This window comes from Carettochelys insculpta, chromosome 11 (genome assembly GCF_033958435.1).
Source record: "Carettochelys insculpta isolate YL-2023 chromosome 11, ASM3395843v1, whole genome shotgun sequence".
In the NCBI taxonomy this organism is placed as follows: Eukaryota; Metazoa; Chordata; order Testudines; family Carettochelyidae; genus Carettochelys; species Carettochelys insculpta.
In genome coordinates, this window is record NC_134147.1 from 119,213 (window position 1) to 144,937 (window position 25,725).

The window sequence follows — 25,725 nt, forward strand, 5'->3', positions numbered from 1 at the left end:
ACTTGCATTGATGATTCAGATGGATAGCAAATAAGTGTATGACTGGGATTCTCCATTGGTGGGGCACAGAGAAGAATGTCATGGCGCATCTCTCATTCCTGGTCTAGCGCGAGGCAAGAAGCGTCTGCTCGAGGCATCTGTTTCCATATTGTTGACGCTGGGTAAGTATGAAGCTCGCAGCATTATGTTGTTCCGAATGCACCAGTTCCATGGGTGAAGCACCTCTGCACAAAGAGACTGGGAGTGTGCTCCTCCTTAGCGATTGATGTCATACATTATAGCCATGTTGTCTGTAAGTACCTGTACAGGCATGCCATGAATGCATGGCAGAAAGTGTCTGCAAACGTTGCACACTGCTCTGAGCTCCAACAGGTTTACATGGAGAGACGCCTCTGTGGTAAACCACCAGCCTTGTACAGACTGGCCGTTGAGGTGGGCTCCCCACCCCAGTAGGGAAGTGTCCATCATTATGAATATGGTCATCTGTAGCCAATGAAATGGGACACCTGCAAGTAGATTGTGTGGTATCGTCCACCACCGCAAGGATTGGAGGACGTTGTTTGGCAACATGACCCATTTGTGAAGATCATGATTTGTGGGTCTGTATATGATCGCTATTCAATGCTGGATGCATCGAAACTGCAGGCATGGATTTTGAACAACGTAAGTAGTGGCAGCCATGTGCCCCATGAGTGGCAAGCAAGTTATAATCTGCAACTTCAGGCTCTTAGAGCTCATGTGGACGACGTCTTGAATAGTACGATAACGCTGCAGTGGAAGGTATGCTCAAGCTGTGATGGAGTCTAGTGTCACACCGATAAACTCTAAGTTTTGAGTGGGCTCCAGGGTCGATTTCTGTTTGTTTATGATGAGGCCCAACAAGAAGAAGGTGGCCTTCATAACCTATACCATAGTGTCAACTTCTGTCCGAGATGCCCCTTTATAAGACAATCATCCAGGTTTGGGAAGATGATGACGTCTAGTTGTCGGAGGTGCACTGCAAACACTGTGAGGGTCTTGGAGAATACCCTGGGAGCTGTGGCAAGGCCTAAGGGTAGGACCCAGTACTGGAAATGTTCCTCACCCACCACAAACCATAGAAATTGCCTGCGAGCAGGATGGATCGTTATATGAAAGTAGGAGTCTTGTAGGTCAAGAGCCGCAAACCAATCCAGTGATCTAGTGCAGGAATTATGGTGGTCAACGTCACCATTTTGAAACATTGTTTTCGGAAGTGGCAATTCAAAGTTTGAAGGTCGAGAATGGGCCTCCAACCCTCAGATTTCTTTTGGGAGAGGAAGTATCAGGAATAGAAGCCTCTCCCTCTGAACTCGTCTAGAACTGGTTCCACTGCCCCTATGGCAAGGAGATGATCCACCTCTTGCTGAAGAATAGTCTCATGAGAGGGATCCCTGAAGAGGGACAGAGTAGGTAGGGTGGTGGGTGGGATGGTTTGAAGAGGGATGATGTACCCCAAATACACTATTTCCAACACCCATCTGTTGTTACTCTGGACCACTGATCGAGGTATGGTCGCAAGCGGTGCTGGAACAACTTCAGGGGAGGACACGCAACTATCGCATTGATAAGGATGCAGCTCTCAATGACACCGTCAAACATGTTGTCTCACTTGCTGCTGCTGTTGGCCCTGAGGCTGGTTGTTCCTATGCCTCGGCGGTCTCTGAGGAGGCCTGGACTGATCATATTGCCTCAGTTGGTACTGTCTTTGGAACAGCTGGGAGTACCTTCTTTGATACAGGCCGAACTGTCTGCGCCCAAATGGTGGCATGTACGTACCCAGAGTTCTGAAGGTAGTGCAGGAGTCCTTGCTGGACTTCAGCACCGTATTCATAGATTCGGCAAAAAAAGTTTTTGCCTGTCAAAGGGCAAGTCCTCCACTTTTCTCTGGAGCTCCTTGGAGACACCCAAAGTTTGAAGCCAAGATGCCTTCATCATAACTATAGCCATAGCTCAAGCTGCCATATCAGCCACATCAAGGGCAATCTGGATGATGGTCCTGGAAGCAGCACAGCCTTCCTGGATGATAGCTTTCAGCAATGGCTGCTTAGAGTCTGGTAAGTACTCCATTAACTATGTTAGCTTGGAGTAATTGTCAAAGTTGTGCTTCGACAAATGCACGGCATAATTGGCCATTCGTAGCAGTAGCATGGAAGAGGAATAAATCTTTTGACCAAAAAGATCAAGACGCTTAGAGTCCCTGTCGGTGGGCTTGTACTGCGGTGCTTTAGCTCTCTGCTGAGTAGACTCCACAACCAGTGAATTTGGCTGGGGGCGGGTGAATGAGTACTCTGTACCCATGGAAGGGACAACGTATTTCTTATCCACTCTTTTTTTGGTGCCAGGAGTGGAGGCTGGCATCTGCCATATGTTGTCAGCTGCTTCCACAATGGCCTCACCCAAGGGGATGGCAACTGGGGGCTTCAGGTTCTTTAACAGCCCTTGTTTCCTCTCTTGCATTTCTGCCAGCTTAACACTTTGTGTACTGGCCACTCTGCAGAAGAAGTCCTGAAACTCCCTGCGATCATTGGGGTGAGATGTATCACCAGGAACAACAGCCTTGTCAGGTAAACATGAAGAAAGATCAATTGGTGAAGATGGCCTAGGAGAGGTGTCAGTGTCTGAAAAACAGGCCTCTTCTTCCCCAGACTGATGGGGAGGAGATGGAGGCTGAGGCTCCGATAATGGCAGAGCTACTGGAGACGGACTGGGAGACCAGGATGCCATGGAGTATCTTTCTGGTGACTCCTGTCACTCATACAATATTGTCGAGAACGAGACATACGTCTCATAGTACCAGGATCTAGCACAGCAAGGATGGTGATGATGCCTCACAGGCAAGTAGCATTTGTATGGAGAATGGTACCTATAACCATGCCTGTGTAAGGAATAAGATTGTGAGCACCTGGATGAAGGAGGTGGTAATACAGAGGGGTGGCTACCCAGGTGCCTCTGTGATTCAACCTCATATAAAGAAAGAGATCGTGGTTTTAAAAATGGTGAAGGTGATCTCGATCTGTGATAAGGCGACAAGGGACGCAGAAACGGTGATGGAATCGACTACTGTCCTGGAGATATCTGCAAGGTAACAGAAACAGGCAATGACAACGAGCAGTGTGGTAAAGGCTCAGGAGGGCACCTGTGCTTTGATCTGGACTTAGTCTTGGTGTGGTTAGGGTCTTAATCTGCAGCTTTAGTCAAGTCCTTAGTAGACTGTGGGACAGTCAGTGCTGCAGGAGTCGGTGCCTTCATCAGTGCCGGGGCCTCTGGTGCCACTGGACTCAGGGCCATCGACACCGAATGCTGTTGTACAGAAACTGTCAGTGCCACCTTTGGGCAGTCTGGAACCAATCTACCACTCAGTTCCTTTTCGTGCGCCAGTGCCGTTGGCACAATCATTTTCTTGGTCTTGGCCTTTTTAGATGCGCCAGAGACTGTTTCAGCAGAGCTTTCAGCCTCATTCATTGTCCCTCTGGGTAAACTAGGCAACGACTGAGTCAGGGAGGCTCTTGGATGCTTGTGCGCAGCAGCTTCAGAGGAGAATGCTCTGCGCTTGTGCTGACTCTCTTGTTTAGCTTGGAAAAAAGAAGATTGAGGGGGGACATGATAGCGGTTTTCAGATATCTTAAAGGGTGTCATAAGGAGGAGGGAGAAAACTTGTTCTTCTTGGCCTCTGAGGAGAGAACAAGAGGCAATGGACTTAAACTGCAGCAAGGGAAGTTTAGGTTGGACATTAGGAAAAAGTTCCTAACTGTCAGGGTGGTCAAGTACTGGAATAAGTTGCCAAGGGAGGTTGTGGAATCTCCCTCGCTGGAGATATTTAACAACAGATTAGATAGATGTCTATCAGGGATGGTGTAGATAGTGGTCGGTCCTGCCGTCAGGGCAGGGGACTGGACTCGATGGCCTCTCGAGGCCCCTTCCGGTCCTAGTGTTCTATGATTCTATGATTCTAAGGCTGGAGGGTCTTGTTGAACAGCATCATGTGCAGCCACATTTCCCTGTTCCTCCGGACCCATGAGGTAAACTTTGAACAATGCCGGCACTTCTGTGGAATGTGCCCTTCTCCAAAACACCGGATGCATTTAGAATGGCCATCCCGGGCAGGCATTCCCTCGAGGCAAGTGTTGCGTTTCTTAAAACTGGCTGTGAGGGCATAGTTATCACAGTCTCTTTAAGACGTAAATTAAAGTCACTTAAATAGAGATAAAAACAAAAAAAGCAATGCAGTAGTACTTTAAAGACTAACAAAATAATTTATTAGTCTTTAAAGTGCTACTGGACTGCTTTTTTGTTTTCATAGTATACAGACTAGCACAGCTTTCTCTCTGTTACTAAACAGAGATAAGGAGTCCGTTTGCTCCGCAGGAGTTGTCAACAAAGCTTAACTAGTAATAGCCACTGACTTGGATAACAAGCAACTTGAAAACTTAAAACTTCAACTGAAAAGCTTTAAACTTCAAACTCTAACTATTAACTGTAAAAGCCTCTATTCCAGGTAACAAACCTGAAGAAGGGAGAAAGAAGATGAATAACGGTCAAGGCTGAGGAGAAGGAAGAAGCTCCATCTGCAGCCACTGGTGGTTGAGAGGAACTGGCTGAGTCTGGACCGTGCACTTGATAGAAAGGGTGTGGAACAGTGCATCAGTGCCTGTGCATGAGCTGTCTGGCTGAAAACAGCTATCACAATTTCCAAGCTGCAGCGCCAGGACAAGCCTGACACCTAAGGGGGAGCACACACAGGGACACCTGAAGAAGAATAAATTTTGTTATATACACCAACGCATGTATGGATGTGCACCACCAACAGAGCACATGCTGTCCATGGTGGGTGGCTGTGGGTGCTCTGCTGATCAGTTGGGCAACTCCTGAATCTCTCCTTGGTGGCTGCACAAGTGCTCAGCTTACACAGAACACTGCTCTCCACTTCCAGGCTGGAATCTCCACACTTAGTTATTGACAAACCAAACTTGGGAGAATTTTGCAGAATTCTAAAATATTTTGTGCAGATTTTTTAATTTAATTTTATTTTTGTTTGGCATAGAATTCCCTCACCTGCACATCCTCCTGAGAAGAATAATTACATTTCTCAACAAGTAATGAAATCAGCCAAATGTCTTCCAGCTCCCAGCTGCTCAGTTGGGATGAAAGGATTGCTCAGAATGCAAGTATGTGTTTGAGTTCACGCTGCCATGTGAAGCCAACCTTTTCAAATATTTGTTGTTGGAACACTAATGAACATGCAATTCTTGGTGTGCTGTCTGGAGACAGTCTCCTGGAGAGAGGTCATAACACAGCACAACGAATGCTGCAAAGAATCCATGCCAGGAAGTGGAAGAGTAACATTACTGTAGCCAAATGGAAAGCACGAAAAGCAATTGGCTGTATGTGCGTTACAGCACATTTCGTCTGCATGATATTTTCCTCACCAGAGTGATGTCCCAAACACAGTGCTGTAAAGAGGATGAAGTGTGTGAGATCACCAGCAAACAAAATCTCACTTCATCAAGAAGAAGCTGCTCACCAGGGAGAGAGACTCAGAGGGTAGCAACAGAGAGGTAGCCATGTTAGTCCACCTCTTCATAAAACAAAAAAGCAGTCATGTTGCACTTTAAAGACTAACAAAATAACATATTAGGTGATGAGCTTTCATGGGACAGATCCACTTCTTCAGATCTGGAAACAGTGCTGAAAGTGAAATGGCATGACGAATATATAACCAAGAGATGGAAAATAAAATAAAAAAAAAACAATGAAATGGTAGTCATGCTAGTCGGTAACTTCAAAAACAACAAGTAGTCCTGTGGCATTCGAGAGACTAACAAATTTATTAGGTCATGAGCTTTCGTGAGTAAAACCTGCTTCCTCAGATGGGTTGGGGTGGAAATAATAGATCCTATTGCCATGAAGAAACTACCCCAAAATTTATTCTTTGACATTTCCAAAATCAGAAGCCCAAAGTTAGGCTCCCAACTTAACATTCAGGCCCTTTAACGGGGCTGCACTCACATCTCACAAGTGCATGCTGGCCAAGCGTGATGCCTGCACCGTCTCTGCTCGCACAGGCTCTTTGGTGACTCAGCCCTACAGCTGAATCCCACACACAGACTGTGTACAAAACAAACGCACACATTCTGGGGTACCAGCCCAACAGGGTCTCTCTCAGTGCCCTCTGTAATAACTGTTTGTTCCCACTCTGACACAGCAGTACCCCAGACCTTCTTTCCCAGAGGCAACATTTTCATCCTCCCAGGGCCCTTCCAGGTCCAGCCCTTTGCTTGGGTCACCCTACTCCATTTCCCCTCAGAAGATGCCTCAAAATTCAGTCCATTTCCCCCAGTGGCTAATGGGGATTGAGAGGGGATGCAGTCCTGCCCACTACTCTGGGCCACAGCCCAGGGACCCGGTAGATAGCAGAGGTCTGCTGTGTCCATTCCATTGCTACTCTAATTCCCTGGGCCACTTCCTTGAAATCCTGTGCCATCCTTGCCCTTACCTCACGGCTCGTCTTGTTTGTCATCAGGTCTTCACACACAGCTGTCAGGGGCACTGCTACTCTTCCAGTCGCCAAGTCTTCACTCACAGAACTGCACACAGGACCTAACTGCTGCTCTGTTCTGGAGCTCCTTTTATACAGCCTTCCTGACCCCTGATTGGCTGCTTCTCCAGCAGCTACATTAGCCTGCTTGGAGGACCTCTCTACTGCCTTTTTTCTGGGGTGGCGTGTGACAGGTCCACAAAACCTTAAGCAAAGTGGCCTCAGGACCTAGTCCGTGACGCTACAGGCCCCCAAGGAAATTACATGGTTTTCTGACATGCTGAGCTCCCACAGAAGCCAGTGCATTTGGTTCATGGTGCACTTGGTGCAGGTGCCTGCCAAGCCAACTGTTCAAGATGTGTCTCCAGTGTGCACTGAGCTGATGCCCAACCAAGAGTTGAATTCCAACAGCGCAGCCAATAGTTTTTGGTGAGTGGACAGAAGAAGGCAGGCACTGTCATCAGCATCAGAGCTCTTAACTGAATATGACAGGGAAGAACCTTACTTCTCCTTCACTTAGGATTCCTCAGGGCACAGAAAGTAAACTGGACATTCAATGTGCCGATTAATTAAACGCCACATCATAACGCACACTGACAATCAGGGACCCTGCCCCAAGGAGACTGCCATCAAAAGGGTGCTTAGTGCACAAGCACAGAATGCTGTAGGGTGAGGAGGTTCTGGTTCTACACAAGAAGGCAGAAGGGAATCTGCAGGGGTGGGAGGGCTTGGCTTACAGGACGCAGTATCTGTCCCCTACTCAAGATGGTGCACAAAATGAAAGAAGGGAGACGTATGGGCTTGGGCCCAAGGAGAGAGGTGTGGCATTATGCAGACTTAGCAGTGAGCATAAGGAAGATAAACCAGATGTGAAAGAATAGGATAGCTGGGAAGAATTCTGAAAGGAGTGGTGGGCTGTGCTCCCGATGAGATGGTGGCATTATCACTGAGGAAGAACACTTGCTCTCAGCATTTCCAAGGCAACCATCATTATGTTACTCAGGGTCTGAAGACCACAGGCCATTAGTCTGTGCAGGATCCAGGTGACTGTTCTTTACTGGGCAATGATTTCCTGTGGTTGAGTTCCTTCTACCAAGAATGCTCCTCCTGGCTCCTCTAGGCTGCACCTGGATTCCAGCAGCCATGGCTTCCCCCAGTGTATACAGTTGCTTTAGTGGGTCCCAGAGAACTAGGCTTTAGCCTGATAAGGAGAGGTCCCAGAAGAGTGGTAAAGGGCTAATGAAGTGACTATCTTTAAAAGGGAAAAAAGGGTAAACATGGGAACTGTAGACAAACGGGCTTGACTTCCAACACCTGGGAAGCTACTAAGGCAATGGACAAAGCATTCCTTGTGTGAATCCCTGGAGGATGAAGGGGTGATCACTAGCAGACAAAAGGATTTACAAGAACAAATCATGCCAACCCAGCTTGATTTCCTTCTTGGACAGGGTAACTGATTTGATGGATGGAAGAATGCAGTGGACATGATAACCCTGGATTTCAGTAAGGTTTTTCCACAGAGTCCCATACGACACTATGTTAAGTAAGCTGGAGAAATGCAGGTCTGGCAGAACTACCATGAAGCAGATACAAATTTGGTTAATAACCACAAATAGGCTACGTCTACACGTGCACGCTACATCGAAATAGTCTATTTCGATGAATAACGTCTACACGTCCTCCAGGGCTGGCAACGTCGATGTTCAACTTCAACGTTGGGCAGCACCACATCGAAATAGGCACTGCGAGGGAATGTCTACACACCAAAGTAGCACACATCGAAATAAGGGTGCCAGGAACAGCTGCAGACAGGGTCACAGGGCAGACTCAACAACAAGCTGCTCCCTTAAAGGGCCCCTCCCAGACACACTTGCACTAAACAACACAAGATCCACAGAGCCGACAACTGGTTGCAGACCCTGTGCATGCAGCATGGATCCCCAGCTGCAGCAGCAGCAGCCAGAAGCCCTGGGCTAAGGGCTGCTGCACACGGTGACCATAGAGCCCCGCAGGGGCTGGAGAGAAAGCGTCTCCCAACCCCTCAGCTGATGGCCGCCATGGCGGACCCCGCTATTTCAATGTTGCGGGATGTGGATCGTCTACACGTGCCCTACTTCGACGTTCAACTTCGAAGTAGGGCGCTATTCCCATCCCCTCATGGGGTTAGCGACTTCGACGTCTCGCCGCCTAACGTCGATTTCAACTTCGAAATAGCGCCCAACACATGTAGCCATGACGGGCGCTATTTCGAAGTTGGCGCCGCTACTTCGAAGTAGCGTGCACGTGTAGACGCAGCCATAAAGAGTTGCTGTTAATGGAATAGGATAAGGTTGGAGGAAGGTCTCAGGTGGGGTTCCACAGGGATCTGTTTTAGTTTTGGTGTTTAACACTTTTACTAATCTGAATGTAGGAACAGAAAGCATACTGATCAAATTTGCAGATGACACAAAGAGAGTGGACAGGGGTTGCCAACACTTTTGGAGGATAGAGCTAAACTTCAGAGGCCTCTTGATAAATTAGAGAACTGGGCTATAGACAAGACAATGAAATCCAACAAAAAGAAAGGAGGGGTATACTTTCCCAGAGTACATAATGCCATTCACGAGTCCTTACTAGAGTGGAGGACCACATCTGTGTTCTCAGCAAACAACTTCTTTTTATCAAAGGGTAGATCTTTGACTTTCATCTGTAGCTCTTTGAGTATGGTAGAAACTTGCAAGTATGAAGCCCACGGCACTACTAAGGTGGTGGTTGTGGCCCTTGCCGCCGTATCCGTTGCATGCAGGGCCAGCAGAACTGCTGTCCTGGCTGTGGTATAGCCCTCCTTTACTAGTGACTTCAGAAGCGGTCTCTTAGACTCAGGTAGATGGTCTAAACGGGGCATCAACTTAGTGTAGTTGTTGAAATCATGATTGGAGAGCAGGGCTGCATAGTTTGCTATGTGGAGAAGCAAGGTCGCCGAGGAGTATAGATCTTGGCAAAGATATCTAAGCATTTGGCTTCTTTGTCTGATGTTGTCCCCCTGAACTGCGGTGTGCATGACCTATGTAATGCAGCATCCAGCACCCATTAGTTGGGCTGTAAATGTATGAACAAGAACTCCATTCCCTTAGGAGGGACAAAGTACTTTTTGTTGAGCCTCTTGCTGGTAGGTGGAATCGAGGCAATGGTCTGCCATGTATCATTGGCCACCTCCATGATGTCATCTTCCATGAAGATGGCTAGTCTGGAAGAACGAGGTGGTTTTAAGTTCTCTAGAAGCCTACGTCACTTTTCCTGCACTTCAGTCAGCAGAACACCCTGGCTGATAGCCACTCTTTCGAAAAGATCATTGAAATGCTTAAAATCATTGGGGGTGGGGGGAGGGAACGTCCCCAGGGATAATGGCTTCGTCAGGTGATGAAAAGGACCGGTCCTTACGAAATACGGGAGGCCCATGTTCCTCTGTATCCGATGCCAGTGCGACATCCGATTTCAGTCGCTGAGGTGATGGAGATTGCAGTGACAGAGGCAACATTGTTGTTGGTGATAAGTGGGGAGAGGTGCAGCCCGCAGTAGAAGGGGCCCGCGATCAATACCTGGCAGGTGAATCCCTCCTAGGGGAGTATCTGCAGAAGGGGTAATAACAACGACGGTCTTGATAGCAAGAGCTGCTAAGTGACGAGAGTGTGGCAAGTTACACGGTTGTCCATGCCAGTCCTAGGACAAGTTTCTGCGGTGGGAAGAGAACGTTAACATCCTGGACGATGGCGATAGGAACGTAGGCGATCTGTATCTGCAGTGTGTCCTGTGCTCATGTGTTGGAGTCAGGAACAGGGATGGTAGCCTGCCTAAATCATAATATCGAGGACTACCACTCTCCCATGTACCAGAGCACAGTAGAGGTGACCTCAGTACCGGCACTTCTGGAAATGAGGGGGCTAGGGAAAAAGTCAGTGATGGTAGCTGAAGGGTAACACTTCAGTGCCGCGACTTGGTCGGTGCCTATCTCAGTGCCATGTCATGTGGGGCTTTTGGTGCCGACAGTCTGCATGCTGGCGCTGCCAGGGATCAGTATGGCGAGGTTGGCACTGAAGGCACCGTGGCCATTGGCGGGGTTGATGACTGAACTGGGGCCAGGGCCAGAGTCAGTCCCACAACAGTTGGAGTCAGTCCCACAACTGTCAGTGCTGGCATGTTAGGAACCGGGGGCTTGGCCAAAGTCATCTGTGCTCTTGGTTCCAGGACCTTCAGGACCCAAGGTTTTGGTTTTGCCGGTGCGGGCTTTTCTGACTTGCTGCTTCTGGTCGCCTTACAGCCCAAAGAAGCAGTGCCAGAGGTGTCAGGTTTCACTATGACATCAGGCGTGCTCTCCGATAGGGCAGGCAGTGACCTGGTCGGCAAAGCCTTAGTTTTCTTGGAGGGGATGGCCATTGAAGAGGATGCCCTGTGCTTATGTCCAGTCTGCTCTGACTCCTTCATGGTCTCATCAGGAAAAGGCTGAAGAGCCTTGCTGAACAAAACAATCTTAAGGTGCATCTCAAAACCATGCCATGCCCTGCCTGTTAGTTTGGAGCAGTGCTGGCACTTTTGAGGGATATGACCCTCTCCCAAACAGCGTATGCACTCAATGACCATCCGAGGCAGGCATGGCTTCACAGCACCGCTCACGTTTCTTAAACCCTTGTGAGCTAGGCAGGGTCAGGCAGCATAATGCAGCCTCGTTTGGTGGTTATATAAGTCAAAACATTGCACCATGACTTCGCAGTATATGACTGAATAGAGAACTTATTTACATGTTAAATATGATTACCAGAGAACAACAACTTCGAATGTTAACAGGGTTTTTTTTGTTTTTTTTTTTTAAGGAAAATCAACAAAGAACAAAGGAAAGAGAACATAAAAGGTAAGAACAACTATGTATATGAGGTTTCTGTGTCTCACAACCTCAAAATGAGGAGAAGCAGTTAGCTACATCTACAGCCTGGGGTGGCTGTGAGGAACTGGCGTGAGCTGGTCTGCGCACATGATCAAAAGAGCACAAACACAGAGAAGCAGCGGCAGCGCATGTGCAGACTGGCTAGATCAGTCTCCAATCTGCAGCGCTGGGATGAGCCCAGCACCTACAATGGAGCACCCATGGGGACATTACTCAAAGGAGAAGAATAACTTCTCTAGATCTGCTGGAAATACTTCTCCTAATGCACCCAAATATGCCATTAGCCTTCTTGGCTACAAGGGCACACTGTTGTTTCCTGTCCAGCCTGTCATTCAGTGTAATCTCCACGTCCTTTTCTCCTGCACTGCTACTTAGCCAGTTGTTGCCCACCTGTAACAACGCTTGGGATTCTTCCATCCTAAGTGCAGGGCTTTGCACTTACCCTTGTTGAAACTCATCAGATTTCTTTTGGCCCAATCTTCCAATTTATCTAGGTCACTCTGGACTCCATCCCTACCTTCCAACATATCTATTCCCACTCCACCCCCCCGCACCAGCTTACTGTCATCCACAAATTTGATGAGGGTGTAATGCATCCCCTCATCCAGGTCATTAATAAAGATGCTGAACAATACCAGCCCTAGAGCCAGCCCTTGGGAGACTCCACCTGAAACTGACCACCACCAAGACACAGAGCCATTGATCGCTACACATTGGGCCCGACTGTCTAGCCAGCTTTCTATCCATTTTACAGTCCATGTATCCAATCCATACTTCCTTAACTCATAGGCAAGAATATTGCAGGAGACTGTATCAAAAGCTTTGCTAAAGTCAAGGTATATCACATCCATTGACTTCCCCATGTCCACAGAGCCAGTTTCCTCATCACAAACGCTAATCAGATTGGTCAGGAATGGCTTGCCCTTGGAAAATCCACGTTGACTATTCCTGATCACTCTCCCATCTTTCCAGTGCTTCAAAATGGATTTCTTGAGGATTCCCACTTCAGTTTTTCTGGGGACTGAGGTAAGACTGACCAGTCTAGAGTTCCCTGGATTATCCTTTTTTTCCCTTTTTAAAGATGGACACTACAATTGCCTTTTTCCAGTCATCCAGGACCTCTCCTGATCGCCACAACTTTTCAAAGATAACAGCCAAATGCTCTGCAATGACATCTGCCAATTCCCTCAGTACCTTTGGATGCATTAAATCTGGATCCATGGATCTGTGTGCATCTAGTTTTTCTAAATAGCTCTTAACTTGTTGTTTCTCCACCAAGAGCTGCCCATCTCCTTCCCATACTGCATTGCCTAGTGCTATAGTCTGGAAGCTGTCCTCGTCTGTGAAGAGTGAGGCATTGAGTACTTCAGCTTTTCCCCACATCATCTGCCACCAGGTTATCTCCCACATCCAGTAATGGCCCCACACCACTGCTGATAACCTTCTTATTGTTAACGTGCCTGTAGAAACCCTTCTTGTTGCACTTCACATTCCTTGCTAGCTGCAGTTCCAATTGTGCTTTTGCTTTCCTGATTACACCCCAGCATTCTCCAGCCATATATTTATACTTATCCTCAGTTATTTGTCCACGTTTCCACTTCTTATATGCATCCCTTTTTATTTAAGCTCACAAAAGACTTCCCTCGTAAGCCAAGCTGGTTGCCTATCACATTGCTTTTCTTACTGAGCATTGAGATGGTTTGTTCCTGTGCTTTCAATAGGACTTCTTTAAAATACTGACATTTCTCCTGAACTCCCTTCCCCTTCATATTAGTTTCCCAGGGATCCTGCCCATCACTTCTGTCAAGGAGTCCAAGTCTGCTCTTCTGAAAGTAAGGGTCTGTGTTTTAGTGCTCATTTTTCTTCCTTTTGTCAGAATCCCAAAATCTACCATCTTATGATCGCTGCAGCCCAGGTTGCCACACACTTCCACTTCGCTCACTAGTTCTTCCCTGCTTGCAAGCCGCAGGTCAAGCTGTGCACAGCCCCTGGTCGGTTCCTTTAGCACTTGTACCAGGAAGTGTTCCATAACATTCTCCAAAAACTTCCTGGATTGTCTGTGTGCTGCTGTATTGCTCTCCCAACAAATGTCTGAGTGATTCAAGTCTCCCATTAGCATCAGGGTCTGTGATCTGGAAGCTTCTCTTAGTTGTCTGAAGAAATCCTCATCAACCTGACCTGTGTTCTTTAGCAGACACCAACCACAACATCACCTCTGTTGCTTACGCCTCTAAGGTTAACCCAAAGACTCTCAGCTGGCTTTTCTCCCTCCATATACTGGAGTGCTGAGCAATCATAATGCTCTCTCACGTACATTTCATCAAATATTTTTCCTTGTGGCTGGGAAGTGCTGTCTGCTTGAATTCCAGCCCATTTAATGTGCCCCAGACCCCTTTCTGTAACAAGAACAGCCTCCTCTAATATAGGGTTGGGGAAACTACACCCCCCAGTCTGGATCTAGACCAGGGCATGCCTGGATCAGGCCCGAGGTTCCAGGCTCCAGGCTCTCCTTCCCAGCATCCAGCCTACAATGGGTGGAAGGTGTGGAGGTCTGAGCCTCATGGGTTGGAGTCAGGTAAGTGGGGGCTGGATTGGGCCCACAGGATTTGCCAGGGGCTGAGGGAGGGCAGGAAGCGGCTCCGTGAGGTGCCACTGCTGCTTGCTGCTGTTCCCTTAGTTGCGGAAAGGGAAGAGACAAGAGCAGCAACTTCTAGAGGCTTTATACCACCATGCTGATTGGTCAGAATCCAGCCAATCAGAGGAGCACCATGGTGTTGTGCAGGTAAGCTGCACTCCTGTTGCCCAAACCCCGCACCCCTAGGCTGCTTATAAAACCTCTCCCACCCAGGCCTGACCTCCCCAGCCTGCTCCTGGCCCCTCCTTCTCTCTTCACCCCAAAGTGACTCCTTCCTTCCAGCCCCCACACTCCAAACCCTCCTGCACTCTTTTTCTCACCCAGTTCACTCCATAAGAGGCAGGACAGCAAAAAGTAACCATGTGATAACCAAGTGTTCATGGTCTGAAGCGACCACCATGGGTCACTGGTAAACCACTCAGATGTCAGCTGGCTTTTGAAGGGCTGCACTCTCCCCAGCAAACACTGACAGTCACACTCAATGCTGTGCCACTGCAAGTCAAAGTTTCCACAGGATAGAAAGAATACCAGAGCATCAGAGGAAGTAGGGGAGTGTTAATAGTCCTGGTGTGTCTCTGGGGACAGAGATTTGCTCAGTGGAGTATTGAAAATGTGACTGTTTCACACAGCAGTGCAGAAGTCACTCTTCAGTGAATTTTTCTATTAATATTCTAAAAGTGAAACTCCACAAAATGGTTCCTCAGTAACCAAGTTATATCTCAAAGGGCCTTACTTTCAGAATTGCTGAGTGCTTCTGCAACTCAGGTCCTTCATCTGCATTGCTTCAGCTTCCACAGAACATGGGCCATCTCTGCCCTCTTTCTGCATGGGTGGAAAGGTGTAATGTGGCTAACCTGGGTATAAACATGCTGCATAATCTGTAGGTTTTTAACAGGTTGAATGTTCTTATAAACCTGCACTCTGTATACATGAACTCCAAATATTTTGCTACAATTATTTCTAGTTCTGTTTTATTGGGACTGCCCCATGAATCTGATACAATGTGCTGGAATATTAAGCTAATAATGTGTGTAATATCACCATTCAGGAGCATGGGAGACAAGCACTGCTTGGGTGAAACTAGACTGAAAACAATTATCCTAAGTTTTCAGTGGACTACAGTCTCCTGTAGATGGAAAGGCCAAGGCCATGAGGCAATAAGAACAGAGGAGCTACTGGCCAGTCCACGCGTGTCTGGCCTCCCTGTGCACAGCTGTCCTGGTGCAGAGTGGGTGGAGGGAAGAGTCTCTCCTTCAAGTGCCTTCCTTCCCTGCTTCTGCCCCTTTGTAAAAAGCCACTCAGGCTTCAGAGCGAGACACTTTTCTCGGCTAGCTCTTTGACAGGCACTCATGCACACACACTAGCTCTCCGCACTTCACTGTAGGTCCTAGTACACAAAAGACCCAGGGCCAAGTTTAAAGAGAGTGATTGGCTCAGAGGCAGTTTGTTCCAACCATCCCTCAATTAACATGCTATTTAGACTCAGAATAGCCCCTTCAGCATGCCCAGCTCCAGCCTAGACATGTATGAGAGAGGACCTTTGATCAAGTTCAATTTCCCTCTGTCTGTAGAGTGGAGCAGTGCAGGTTCTTCCCATGTCTGTGCCTATCCTCGTCTGTCCCTCCAAGTGCACAGGGATGACACTGAGGAAAGGAAGGGATGGCCTTCTGCAGGGGGTGACTGGCAGTAGCCTGTGCTCTCTGGCTTTGAATGAGTTCAGGTAGTCTCATCAATTCAGCATTCCAAATAGATGTGTCCCTGCCTTGGTTCGGCAGGCTGAGAGCACAGAGATGGTTCTCATGGAATTATAGGCAAGAGCAGGCGGGTGGCTGAAAATTCTCCTCAGGGGATGCAGGCTACAGCATGGCCAGCATACTGGGGCACTCCACAAGGTGGCAATTGCTTGGGGATCTGGCTTCTCTGTGTCCCTATTCCATGCTGCCTGGTTGCTCTGTGGACAGTTAGCATATGCCTACCTCTGCCACAACTGGTCATCTCTTGATGCGCACGAGATGGCAGGACTTCGTTTGTGCCTGTGCTCCCAGCTTCCCAAAGAAAAAGAGATGCTCAGAGAGAGGATCTCAGCATGAGAGGGAAAGCGAGAATGAGGCTACAAGAGAAAAGCCTTTGTGCCACAGTCTGCCTCGAGACTGCTGACCCGGGAAAGGAAGGCAGCAAATGCCCCTGTGCAGTGGTCCCAGCAGCATGAGGGAGCAGCTATTTTTGAGTGGTAGTTCTTCAGGCCTCACTTTGGTATGTTGTGAGGGTTCTCCTGGCTTGCTGGCAACCCTATGTATCTCCTCTCCTGCAGGTGCACTAACTGGCTATGGAGTCTTCCCTGTAGCCGAGGCAGTAGGTGTGCCAGGCCTCCCTGGCCTCAACTACCAGCAGCTCAGTTAAGAAGCCCTTCAGGCTCTGCTACACTGGGGATGGTTCCACTGGACCTGTGCTGCCTGCCCAGGATGCCTCACCTCGACACAGGGCCAAGGCGCACCCTAGGCAAAATTCCAGGGTCAGGGACACTGCTCTCTCTAGGTGGCTGCCCTGGACAGTGGCACCTACACACTGCCTCAATGCCCTCTCCATGGTGCAGTGAGGGTAGGAATGGAGGCCCCCGGTGTCCTGGCCCTTACCATACCACAGGCCCCTCCCTGCCTTGCGCAGCCCCCGCAGGAAGCAACAGGCAACTACCTCCATGTATCTGCAGAAGATGACTGCATGGAGAAGCATCCTGGAGCAGCAGCCACAAATGTAACTGCTACTGAGACAGCTTCATTCCCTGCTTCAGATAGGTCAGGGGTTGGCAACCTGCAGCTCCAGAGCTCCATGAGGCTTCGAGTGCTGCCACTGCTGACTCCATTCGCGGCTCTGGCAGCTGTCACTGCTTAAACAATGCCCACAGTTAAAATGGAATTTAGTTTTTTGTTTAAGTGTGGGCAGCCTCAAGCACTGCTGAGCAGTCAGCTGTGGCAATGGGGAAGTTGGCAGGGCAGGAAGCCTTCCACATGCTCCATGTGGGGGAAGTCAGCCTGCAGGAGAGCTGGGGGGAAGGGGCAGCCATGCCTGCCCTGTTGGAACCATGCAGCCACACTGAGAATGTGGTGGCAGCAGGGAGCAGTGGGAGGGAGGCAGCTGTGGAAGAGTAGCGGTCGTGTGCAGAGCTCCTCGGCTGAGGCAGATAAATCCTGGGATGGGGGGTGGTTTGGAGCCAAAGGAGTTAAACCTGGAGATGAGGAGCAGGTTTGCAGGATGGGAGTAAAGCTCGGGGAATAGGGGATCGCATTTGGGGGTGGAGGTGGGTAACAATTTTCTGGTACAAATCATTGTGTGTGCACTGTTCTTAAAACAAGAGTGACAAAAAGTATGGTTTCACATTTATTACGGACTGTCTCATATTCATGTGCACTGCATCTCTTGAAGTTTTGCCTTTGTAACAGAACTTGAAAAAAGGGCTCTTCTCCCTAGTTCAAGTTGCAGACCTCTGAGTTAAGTATAATAATGTTCCGTGGGGCAGGTAGGAAAACACAGTGGAAGCTCCCCCGAGCTCTCAAAGAAAAAGTCACATGGGGGGTACCACAAACCAGAGTGGGTATGCATGCTGAAGGGAAGATATGGCACCAGCACTCAGGATCTGGTACCTTCTGCTGAATACAACTGCCCCCAGGCTAACCCCGAGGGGAATGCCACATCTTTTCTAACACTCCATGGCTACGTCTACACGTGAAGCCAACATCGAAATAGCTTATTTCGATGTAGCAACATCGAAATAGGCTATTTCGATGAGTAACGTCTACACGTCCTCCAGGGCTGGCAACGTCGATGTTCAACTTCGATGTTGCGCGGCACCACATCGAAATAGGCGCTGCGAGGGAACGTCTACATGCCAAAGTAGCACACATCGAAATAAGGGTGCCAGGCACAGCTGCAGACAGGGTCACAGGGCGGACTCAACAGCAAGCCGCTCCCTTAAAGGGCCCCTCCCAGACACAGTTGCACTAAACAACACAAGATCCACAGAGCCGACAACTGGTTGCAGACCCTGTGCCTGCAGCATGGATCCCCAGCTGCCGCAGCAGCAGCCAGAAGCCCTGGGCTAAGGGCTGCTGCCCACGGTGACCATAGAGCCCCGCAGGGGCTGGAGAGAGAGCGTCTCTCAACCCCTCAGCTGATGGCCGCCATGGCGGACCCCGCTATTTCGAAGTTGCGGGACGCGCAACGACTACACGGTCCCTACTTCAACGTTGAACGTCAAAGTAGGGCGCTATTCCTATCCCCTCATGGGGTTAGCGACTTCGACGTCTCGCCGCCTAACGTCGAAGTTAACTTCGAAATAGCGCCCGGCGCGTGTAGCCATGACTGGCGCTATTTCGAAGTTAGTGCCGCTACTTCGAAGTAGCGTGCACGTGTAGACAGGGCTCATACCTGCTAGTGGGGCCAAACCCCACAGCATATAAGGTTACAGTCAGTTTCACTCATGACTGATCTCAACGGTGTTAAAATAGCCTGCTCTCAGAGCCGAAGGGCTGCTCTCCCCATCTGCTACAGCTCTGCACCACACTGACACTGCACCCAAAAAGCTGGGGATGCTGCAGCAGCATGTGCAGTTCCAGCTCACGAGTCACTCAAACATATCTCTTACCTGGCTGCCTTGGAGTAAATGGTGCTGGTATACAGAGAACCTGTCCTTCCCAGACTCCTCTGAAGTTGGGCTGGTGGGCTTGGGGTCAGAGAAGGATCTCTGCATGGTTTTGATGGGGCGAGGCAGGGTCTGCTGGCGTTGCGTAGAGTCAGCTGTGAAGTGCTTCTGTGGTGTCACATGAGCCTTATTAAGCCTTTCGCTGGAAGTGAAGGATGACTCCAACAGCCGATGGGGGGAAAGAGGAGAGACAGGGGAATAGAGAACCTGTGGGGATTTGGGGGTCTGGCATGTCACTAATTGAGAAAGAGACTCTGCAGGCAAATGGGACTGGTACCCAATTTCCAAAGGATCTGGTTTCTTTTTCTCAAACTTGACAAGGGCGTGCTGCCGGATGGCCCGTGGGTCCAGGGGGCCTGTGCTCACCAGCTGGATGTTGGAGGAGTAGGGTGTTATGGTTGTAGGTACAGTGAGCTGGGGGACCACAACACCTGGCTGAGGCTGTGATTCTGTGTCAGTCTGGCAGGCCAGGCTCTCCCCTCGCTGGGTCTTCTCTGGGGCAGAGATATACTTCACAATCTCTACCTTGGGGTCAGGGGTGGTGATGTGAATGGAGGGCGACACACGGGGCAGGTGATCAGGCTCAGTCTGCACAGAGCAGTCGCTGCTGGTCTGGATGCCTATGCTGGCTGTGCCTTTGGAGGAGTCTTGCTTGCTCTCAGCACTGGAGTCTGAGTGCCGGGAGAGACGGGATCGCCGCCGGCGCACTGGCTGCTCCCACTCGGCATTGTCCTCCTCGTCAGTCTGCACACTGCAGTCAGTGCTGCGCCGGGAGCGCCGGCGCCTGGACAGGAAGTAGCGCTCCTCACCGTCCTCTTCATCTGTTTGCACACTGCTGTCCGTGATCTTCTTCACCACGTATGGCTCATGCGGGACCTCTTTGTCATAGGCATCCCGCAAGCGTGGCATGGAGTTCCTCTTCTTTATGCCCCGGCTGGCTTCCCATTGCTCCTCGGGCTGCAGGGACATTTCTGAGGCAGAATTGGTGAGTGGGCGTTGGAACCCGGGGTAGCGGGGTGGCACGGGCCCTTCCTGCCCTGGAGCTGCAGGAGCCATGAAAGCCTGGTTCAGGGCGGGCCAGTACTGTCCATTTTGGGCTAGGGTCCTTTGCATCTCCATGGCTATCTCAGACACAGCCTGGGGAGGGACCCTTCCTGAGGGGTCACACACAGGGGGGAAGGTACTTTTCTGCCTCTTCTGTTCTTCTAACTGCTGTTGCAGCTGTTGCTGCAGCTGCTGAATCTGCTCCAGTTGCAGGCGCTGCTGGGCCAGCTGCTCCCTCTGCAGGGCAAATTGGGCCTGCCGCTCTTCTTTCTGCTGCTGCAGAACCTGGTGCTTTATGGACTGCAGCTCCTGGATCTCTCTGTGCACTAGCATCTGCTCCTTCTCTCTGTGCCGCTGCAGCTCCACTCGCTCCCTCTCCAGCTCTTCATGTAACCTCAGCTGCCTGAGTTTCTCCAGCTCTACTCTCTCCCTCTCAATCTGGAGGATGTGCTCTTGCTGCTTTCTCTGGCGCTCTTCTTCCTTCTCCTTCTCCTCTCGCTCTGTGCTGCCTTTGCTGGGGACATTGGCCTGAGGTGCCTCAGCCTGCTGGGCTTGGATTGGAAGTGCTGGCTGCTGAGGCTGACTAGTCTCTTTCAAGACACTCGGTACACCAGCAGCTGCCACAGGCACCTCCTCTCGACCACCAGCCCTGGTCTGCTCAGGTCTTTGTAGGTTCACTGCGGTAGGAGCTGGAGCTTTGGCAGCAGACACTGGGCTAATGTTGCTTGCAGCAATGCTGGATGCAATGGTGCTAACAGGCTTCCCCAAGTACATGGGTGTTTCCATCACTGATGTTGTAGGACCAGAGGGGAACCTGCTAGGGGCTGAATAGCGATACAAGCCTGGGGCAGCAAGGGGGACCCTTGGAGTAACTAGGGGCACTCTGGTCAGGCTGGCCAAAGGGACAGCTGTGATACTGCCTGGGGCATAGGGTCGATATAAGCCTCGGAGCATGGGCCGCAGCACAGAAGCTGGCTGGGTGGTAATGGGAAGGGTGGATGCTATGGGAGTATTTATTGTGGAATAAATCATGCCATCTGCTGCCCGCACCGTGGCTGTGGAAGGGAAGATCTGCCTGACAGCTCCCAGCCGGGGACCAGGGAGACTGTACTGTGCTAGGTTCCCAAAGGTCTGGTGTGCCTCTGGGAAGCTGGGATTGTACATCATACTTGGTTTGATGGCAGACATGCCCTGTGGAGCTGAAACACCACTGCCCCCTGCTGGCCCATACTGCAAGAGGTCAGGGTTGTTTGAGTGCCTAGCTCCATACTGGTCCATAGAGTTGAGTGCTGCACACATGCGGCTGATTTCCCGAGCTGTGGTGGCACTGTACTGTGCCAGACTAGATTCCTGGAAATTTGGCAGGTCTCCCCTGGGTGAGTACCTGTAATCAGAGTAGATATTGGAGGCTGAGCTGTATCGTCTCATTGGGAGTGGATGGCTTAACATACTTGTGGGCTGCCGGAGGTCAGAGAATGAGCCATACTGCATTCCCTGACCCAGGTAGCCCCCCTCAGTAAAGCTGATGCTGTAGGAATGTTTCATTGTGGTCAAATCCACAGCTGAGTCTCCTGCAGGGGCGTGGAGGTGCTGCTCCCCCTTCGGGGGATAATAGTTCAGGCCAATTTCTGACAGGTTTGTATCTGACATGGATGAATACAGCCTCCCAAAAACACCTTGTGGGTAGAACCGGTGCTCCTCATACAGGCCGGGAGCTGGGCCTGTTTGTTCTCTGTAGGGATATGCCTCTGGCAGGTCTGGCTCTCTGTTTCCATAGTACTGGATGCTTGGTTTGCCAGCTGAAGCAATGTCCTCAACCTTCTTCTCCAGGATCTTGGGCGAAGGGTTGAAGGTACCTGTACAGCTGCTGCCAAAGGGGAATTTGTACACTATATCACAGCATGCCACCTTGCTTTCAGGCTTCATCCCAGTGAGATCCAATGCACTGGCTGGTGGTGGTTCTTTGATCAGCTTTGTTACTGGGCTTGCTGCTACCTCATTCATCTGCACCATCATGGCTTGGGACTTTTTGCCACCCAGGCTGATGGGAGGACTCTCGGTTTTCAGTTCCACTGGCACCCCTCTATATAGGTCTGTGCTTTGGTCGTGAGGAATTTGCCTTGGACCAGAGCTGATATTAATAGCACTCTGGGTGCTGCTAGTCTTCACGAATGATGTCATTTGGTTAGGTAAATTATATCTTGCAAATTTGGTTTGCTGAGAACTGGCAGCTTCTGGCTTTGCACTAGGGACAGAAAATTCAGTGCTGCTCATGCTCCTTTGGAAGGTGCCAGTCTGAACTGCTTGCTCTACCTGCTTAGCATGTGTCAAACAAACTGGAGTTCCTGTCCCTTGTCCAAAGTCCATTCTGTCCTGGAAAGGGTCTCCATAGAACACAGGCTGCTTAGGCTGTGAAATGAGCATGGGACAAGCAACTGTCATGCTGACTGTAGCAGTTGTGCCTATAATATCATGGGGCTGTTCTTGAGCATTGAGGTTAATAATTAAGGGTTGGACAGCGGTAGATTGCCTATTTGGGGTCTGCTCCCGAATAAGGCAGTATTTTCTACTCTCTGTTGCTAAGGAAGTGAGATCCATGCCTTGGTCTGTTATGATGACTGGGGCTGACTTTATAGCAGTCCGTAAGTCCACAGCATTAGAGGTTGGTGGCTTCGGTCTAGGTTCTACCCTGGATGTGCCAGGAACTGATGATATTCGACACAAGGAGATGTTTTCTGCAGGTAAGCGTCCCCAGCCGTAGACATCAGCCGAGCTGTCAGCAGCAGAAGTGGCATGCCCTTTCTGAAGCATGGCACTGGCAGCAGAGGCTCTTTCTATTGTTGACTGTGTCTTGGAGTAAGGGGCCTGCAGCTGCTCCTGCTGCAACTGAGCTGTGCTGACTGCTGTCTGACTGTAGCTGTGCATTACCTGCTGTAGACTCAGTTGGGTGGGAGATGAGACTGGGGAAGTGGAGGTGCACATGACAGTTGGCTTGGTTTGGCCTGATGCCTCTGATGCTAATGTGATCATCATAAACGGAGCTTCCTGAGATGACTGCTGCCTAGCAAGGCGAGGAGAGCTTGCGCGGTGGGGTGTCTGGGTCCCTTGAGCGATCGTTGATGAGGATGTTAATGCAGCAGTGGTAGTAGGACTATCACAGGAGAAAACTGTGCTTTGCGTTTGAGTGGAAAACTCTGCCATTGCCTTAGCGGCTGGCTGCTCTGCTTTTGGACCAGAATAAGTGGGGCTTTGAGTAGGAGAGGTTGGGGAGAGCGGTGGGCTGGTGCTTCGGGAGGAGGAATACACTTTAGATGATACAGAGACATTGATCTTGCTCTCGCTTTTACTTTGGAGCTTCTCTCTTGCTGATGCTGCAGTGAGCTCAGCAGCCCGTTGGCTCCTGAACCCATCCTCTGTCTGAGAGCTGTGATTTGCAGTGCCTTTCATCAGCCTATAGCTTCTAATAGGGGTAGAAATAGGCATTCCATCTGAGCCACTCAGAGATGGAGAACTGTAGATTTGTGGAGCACTTGCTGGACAGGTAACAACAGTTGTGACTGTGCTGAAGCCTCCCCTGTAAGAATAGGGCATTGTCATAGCCTTGGGAGCTGAGATGGGTGCTGCTGGTGAGCTGTGAAGCTTTGGGTGATCATGCCCTTCTTTTGCAAAATGCTGAGTGACTCGAACATCAGGAATTAGCCTGCCTGTGCTGCCTTCAGTGGATGAAAATGAGACAGGAGCTGATAACTGGGTGGGGCTTGTTCCTGGTGTGAGCGGGCCGCTGTTTTGCTTCATCAGATCAGCATAAGCACTCTCAGCATTCAGAAACTGCTTTTCCTGATATGTTTCTTCTCTCCCTTTCCTCTTTTCTTCTTCTTCTAGGCCCAAATCAAATGAGGAGGTCTGGTGCATCCTGGAAATGTTCTGTGACGTCTGCAAGATTTCCTCATACACTGTGCCTGGCTCTGAAAGTTCATGCTGATAGTCTGATGGAGAGGAGTCTGCATGCCCATTTTCATAGCTGTACTCATCTATGTACTGATATTCAAAACTGCTCTGACCTTCTGCACTGTGGTACCCTACCTGTTGGTAGGCATTGCTGTAGGCGCTTTGCTGGGACTGCTGGACTTGCTGCTTTTGGAACAGTTCAGCCTTCCTCATCATCTCTTCATAGGCTTCTTCTGCACTTTTCAGGGGCTTATGGCAGCTGCTGTCTGTTTTTTCTGTTGGGGAATAGAGAGACATAAATGTTGGCAGGTTGTACTCACTGCCAGACTTGTACAATTTGGAGGCTATGATGTCAAAGCCTTCTGCCTCTGAATCAATGGAGGGCGAGTACTCTGAGCAGGAGGACCTGTGCAACTCCTCCATCTCTGCCGCCTGACGCATCTCCTCTGTGGGTGAAGCATCTTCAATGGGAGATAGGTTACTAGGAGGGGTTTTGGATCTCTCTCTCCTTCTCTGTGCCCTTAGCTCTTCTTTGTCCCTTTTAGTTTTGCGTGCAGTACTTCGGATGCGCTGCTGCTCCACTTCTCGCATCTTCTCCTGCTCCCGCAAGAGCTCTTCTTCCTCACGCAGCTCGTCCTCCTCTGATGAATCCTCTATGGTTGGCAGCAAAGGACCATGGGAGCGATGGCGAGCTTTGCGCTGTTGTTTCACCTCTTCTAGTCGCTGCCTCCGGCTAGGACTGCTGTCGCTATCCTCCTCCAGCGATGAGAGGGATGTAGGGGAGGTGCCTGATGTGTAGCTGGGTGTAGTTGCTGGCAAGGTGGAAGAATATTCCCCCCTTGACCGTTCATCTGGGGAGCCTGTCAGACTCTCCATCTCCAGCTCTGGCTCCCTGTCCAAGCTAGTGTCTGCATCCTGGCTAAGGTCCAGGTCCCTGCTGTAGCTGTTTGTACTATTTAACTCAATAGTTTTGAAACGCCGCAGTCCTCCCTGGGATGTGGTCACATCCTCCCCCTCAACAGGTTCCAGCTCTTTCCTCCCCTCCTCATACATGCTGCTGGAGACAGGAGGCAGGTGCCTCTCGGATGAATTTGGCTCCAGGTCAGGCTTGTGCCCACGTTTTGTTACACTGTATTTCACATGACTGTACTCTTCCTCCTCCTCCTCCTCCTCCAGGTTGTCCTCTTCTGCACTCATCTCCAGGATTTGCCTCCTCATGAACTCCTCATCAGTCACCTCTGTCTCCCTGCCTTTCAGCTTGCTGAGCAGTGGGGAGATCCCTCCTTCACTGCTGTCCTCCACATAATCATGGCGCAGCTTGCTGCCAAAGTCATCAGATGACTCCACACTCTCTCTTTGATCCCTCTGATTCTCCCATTCCAGAGAATCTTCGTCTTCTTCCATGATGTCTTCCAGCTCCTCATCAGAATCAAAGGCTTCGGGCGTGATTGAGAGGGAACGAGGCCTCTGCCTCTGTCGCTGCTCTTCCCGTAACTCATGATACATTTTCCCTCTGTCACTCTGCTCTTGGGAAATGCCTTTTGACTCCAGCAAGGGGCGCATACTGCTTTCCAGTTTGGTAAGTTCAGAAGGACTGGGAGGACTGTGACCTTCCAAGCCAGTGCCATTCAGCTGTTCCTCTTCCTGCTGCACCAGGCCAGTGATCTCACTCTGGGAGCTGGAGATGCCATCTGATGAGTAGCCAGTGTCACTCAGGCTTTGAGGGCTGCGGGATAGGTCCTGGGGATAAGGCTTGCTTGTCTCCTGCAATGATGAGAAAAGATATATTAAACATTAGACCATGGACTCAAGGGGGGACATGATGTCATTTCTTGGGGGCCTGGCAGTAATTTCAGGACTGTGGAGTCATGCTGGTGAGAGAATTCACAGCAAGGATGATGGAAAAAGTCCCTGGAGCAGTTGGCAGT

The 25,725-nt window shown here is 50.0% G+C and overlaps 1 protein-coding gene across 1 annotated transcript in view; it reads right to left on the bottom strand.

Annotated features, from left to right (window-relative positions):
• The window catches only part of BSN (bassoon presynaptic cytomatrix protein), a 211,731-nt gene that overhangs the window by 23,004 nt on the left and 163,002 nt on the right, over window positions 1-25,725 (bottom strand). Inside the window, exon 5 of the mRNA XM_075006018.1 lies at window positions 18,749-25,561. Within this exon, the coding sequence (XP_074862119.1) occupies window positions 18,749-25,561 (6,813 nt within the window). The remainder of the gene's footprint in view (window positions 1-18,748; window positions 25,562-25,725) is intronic.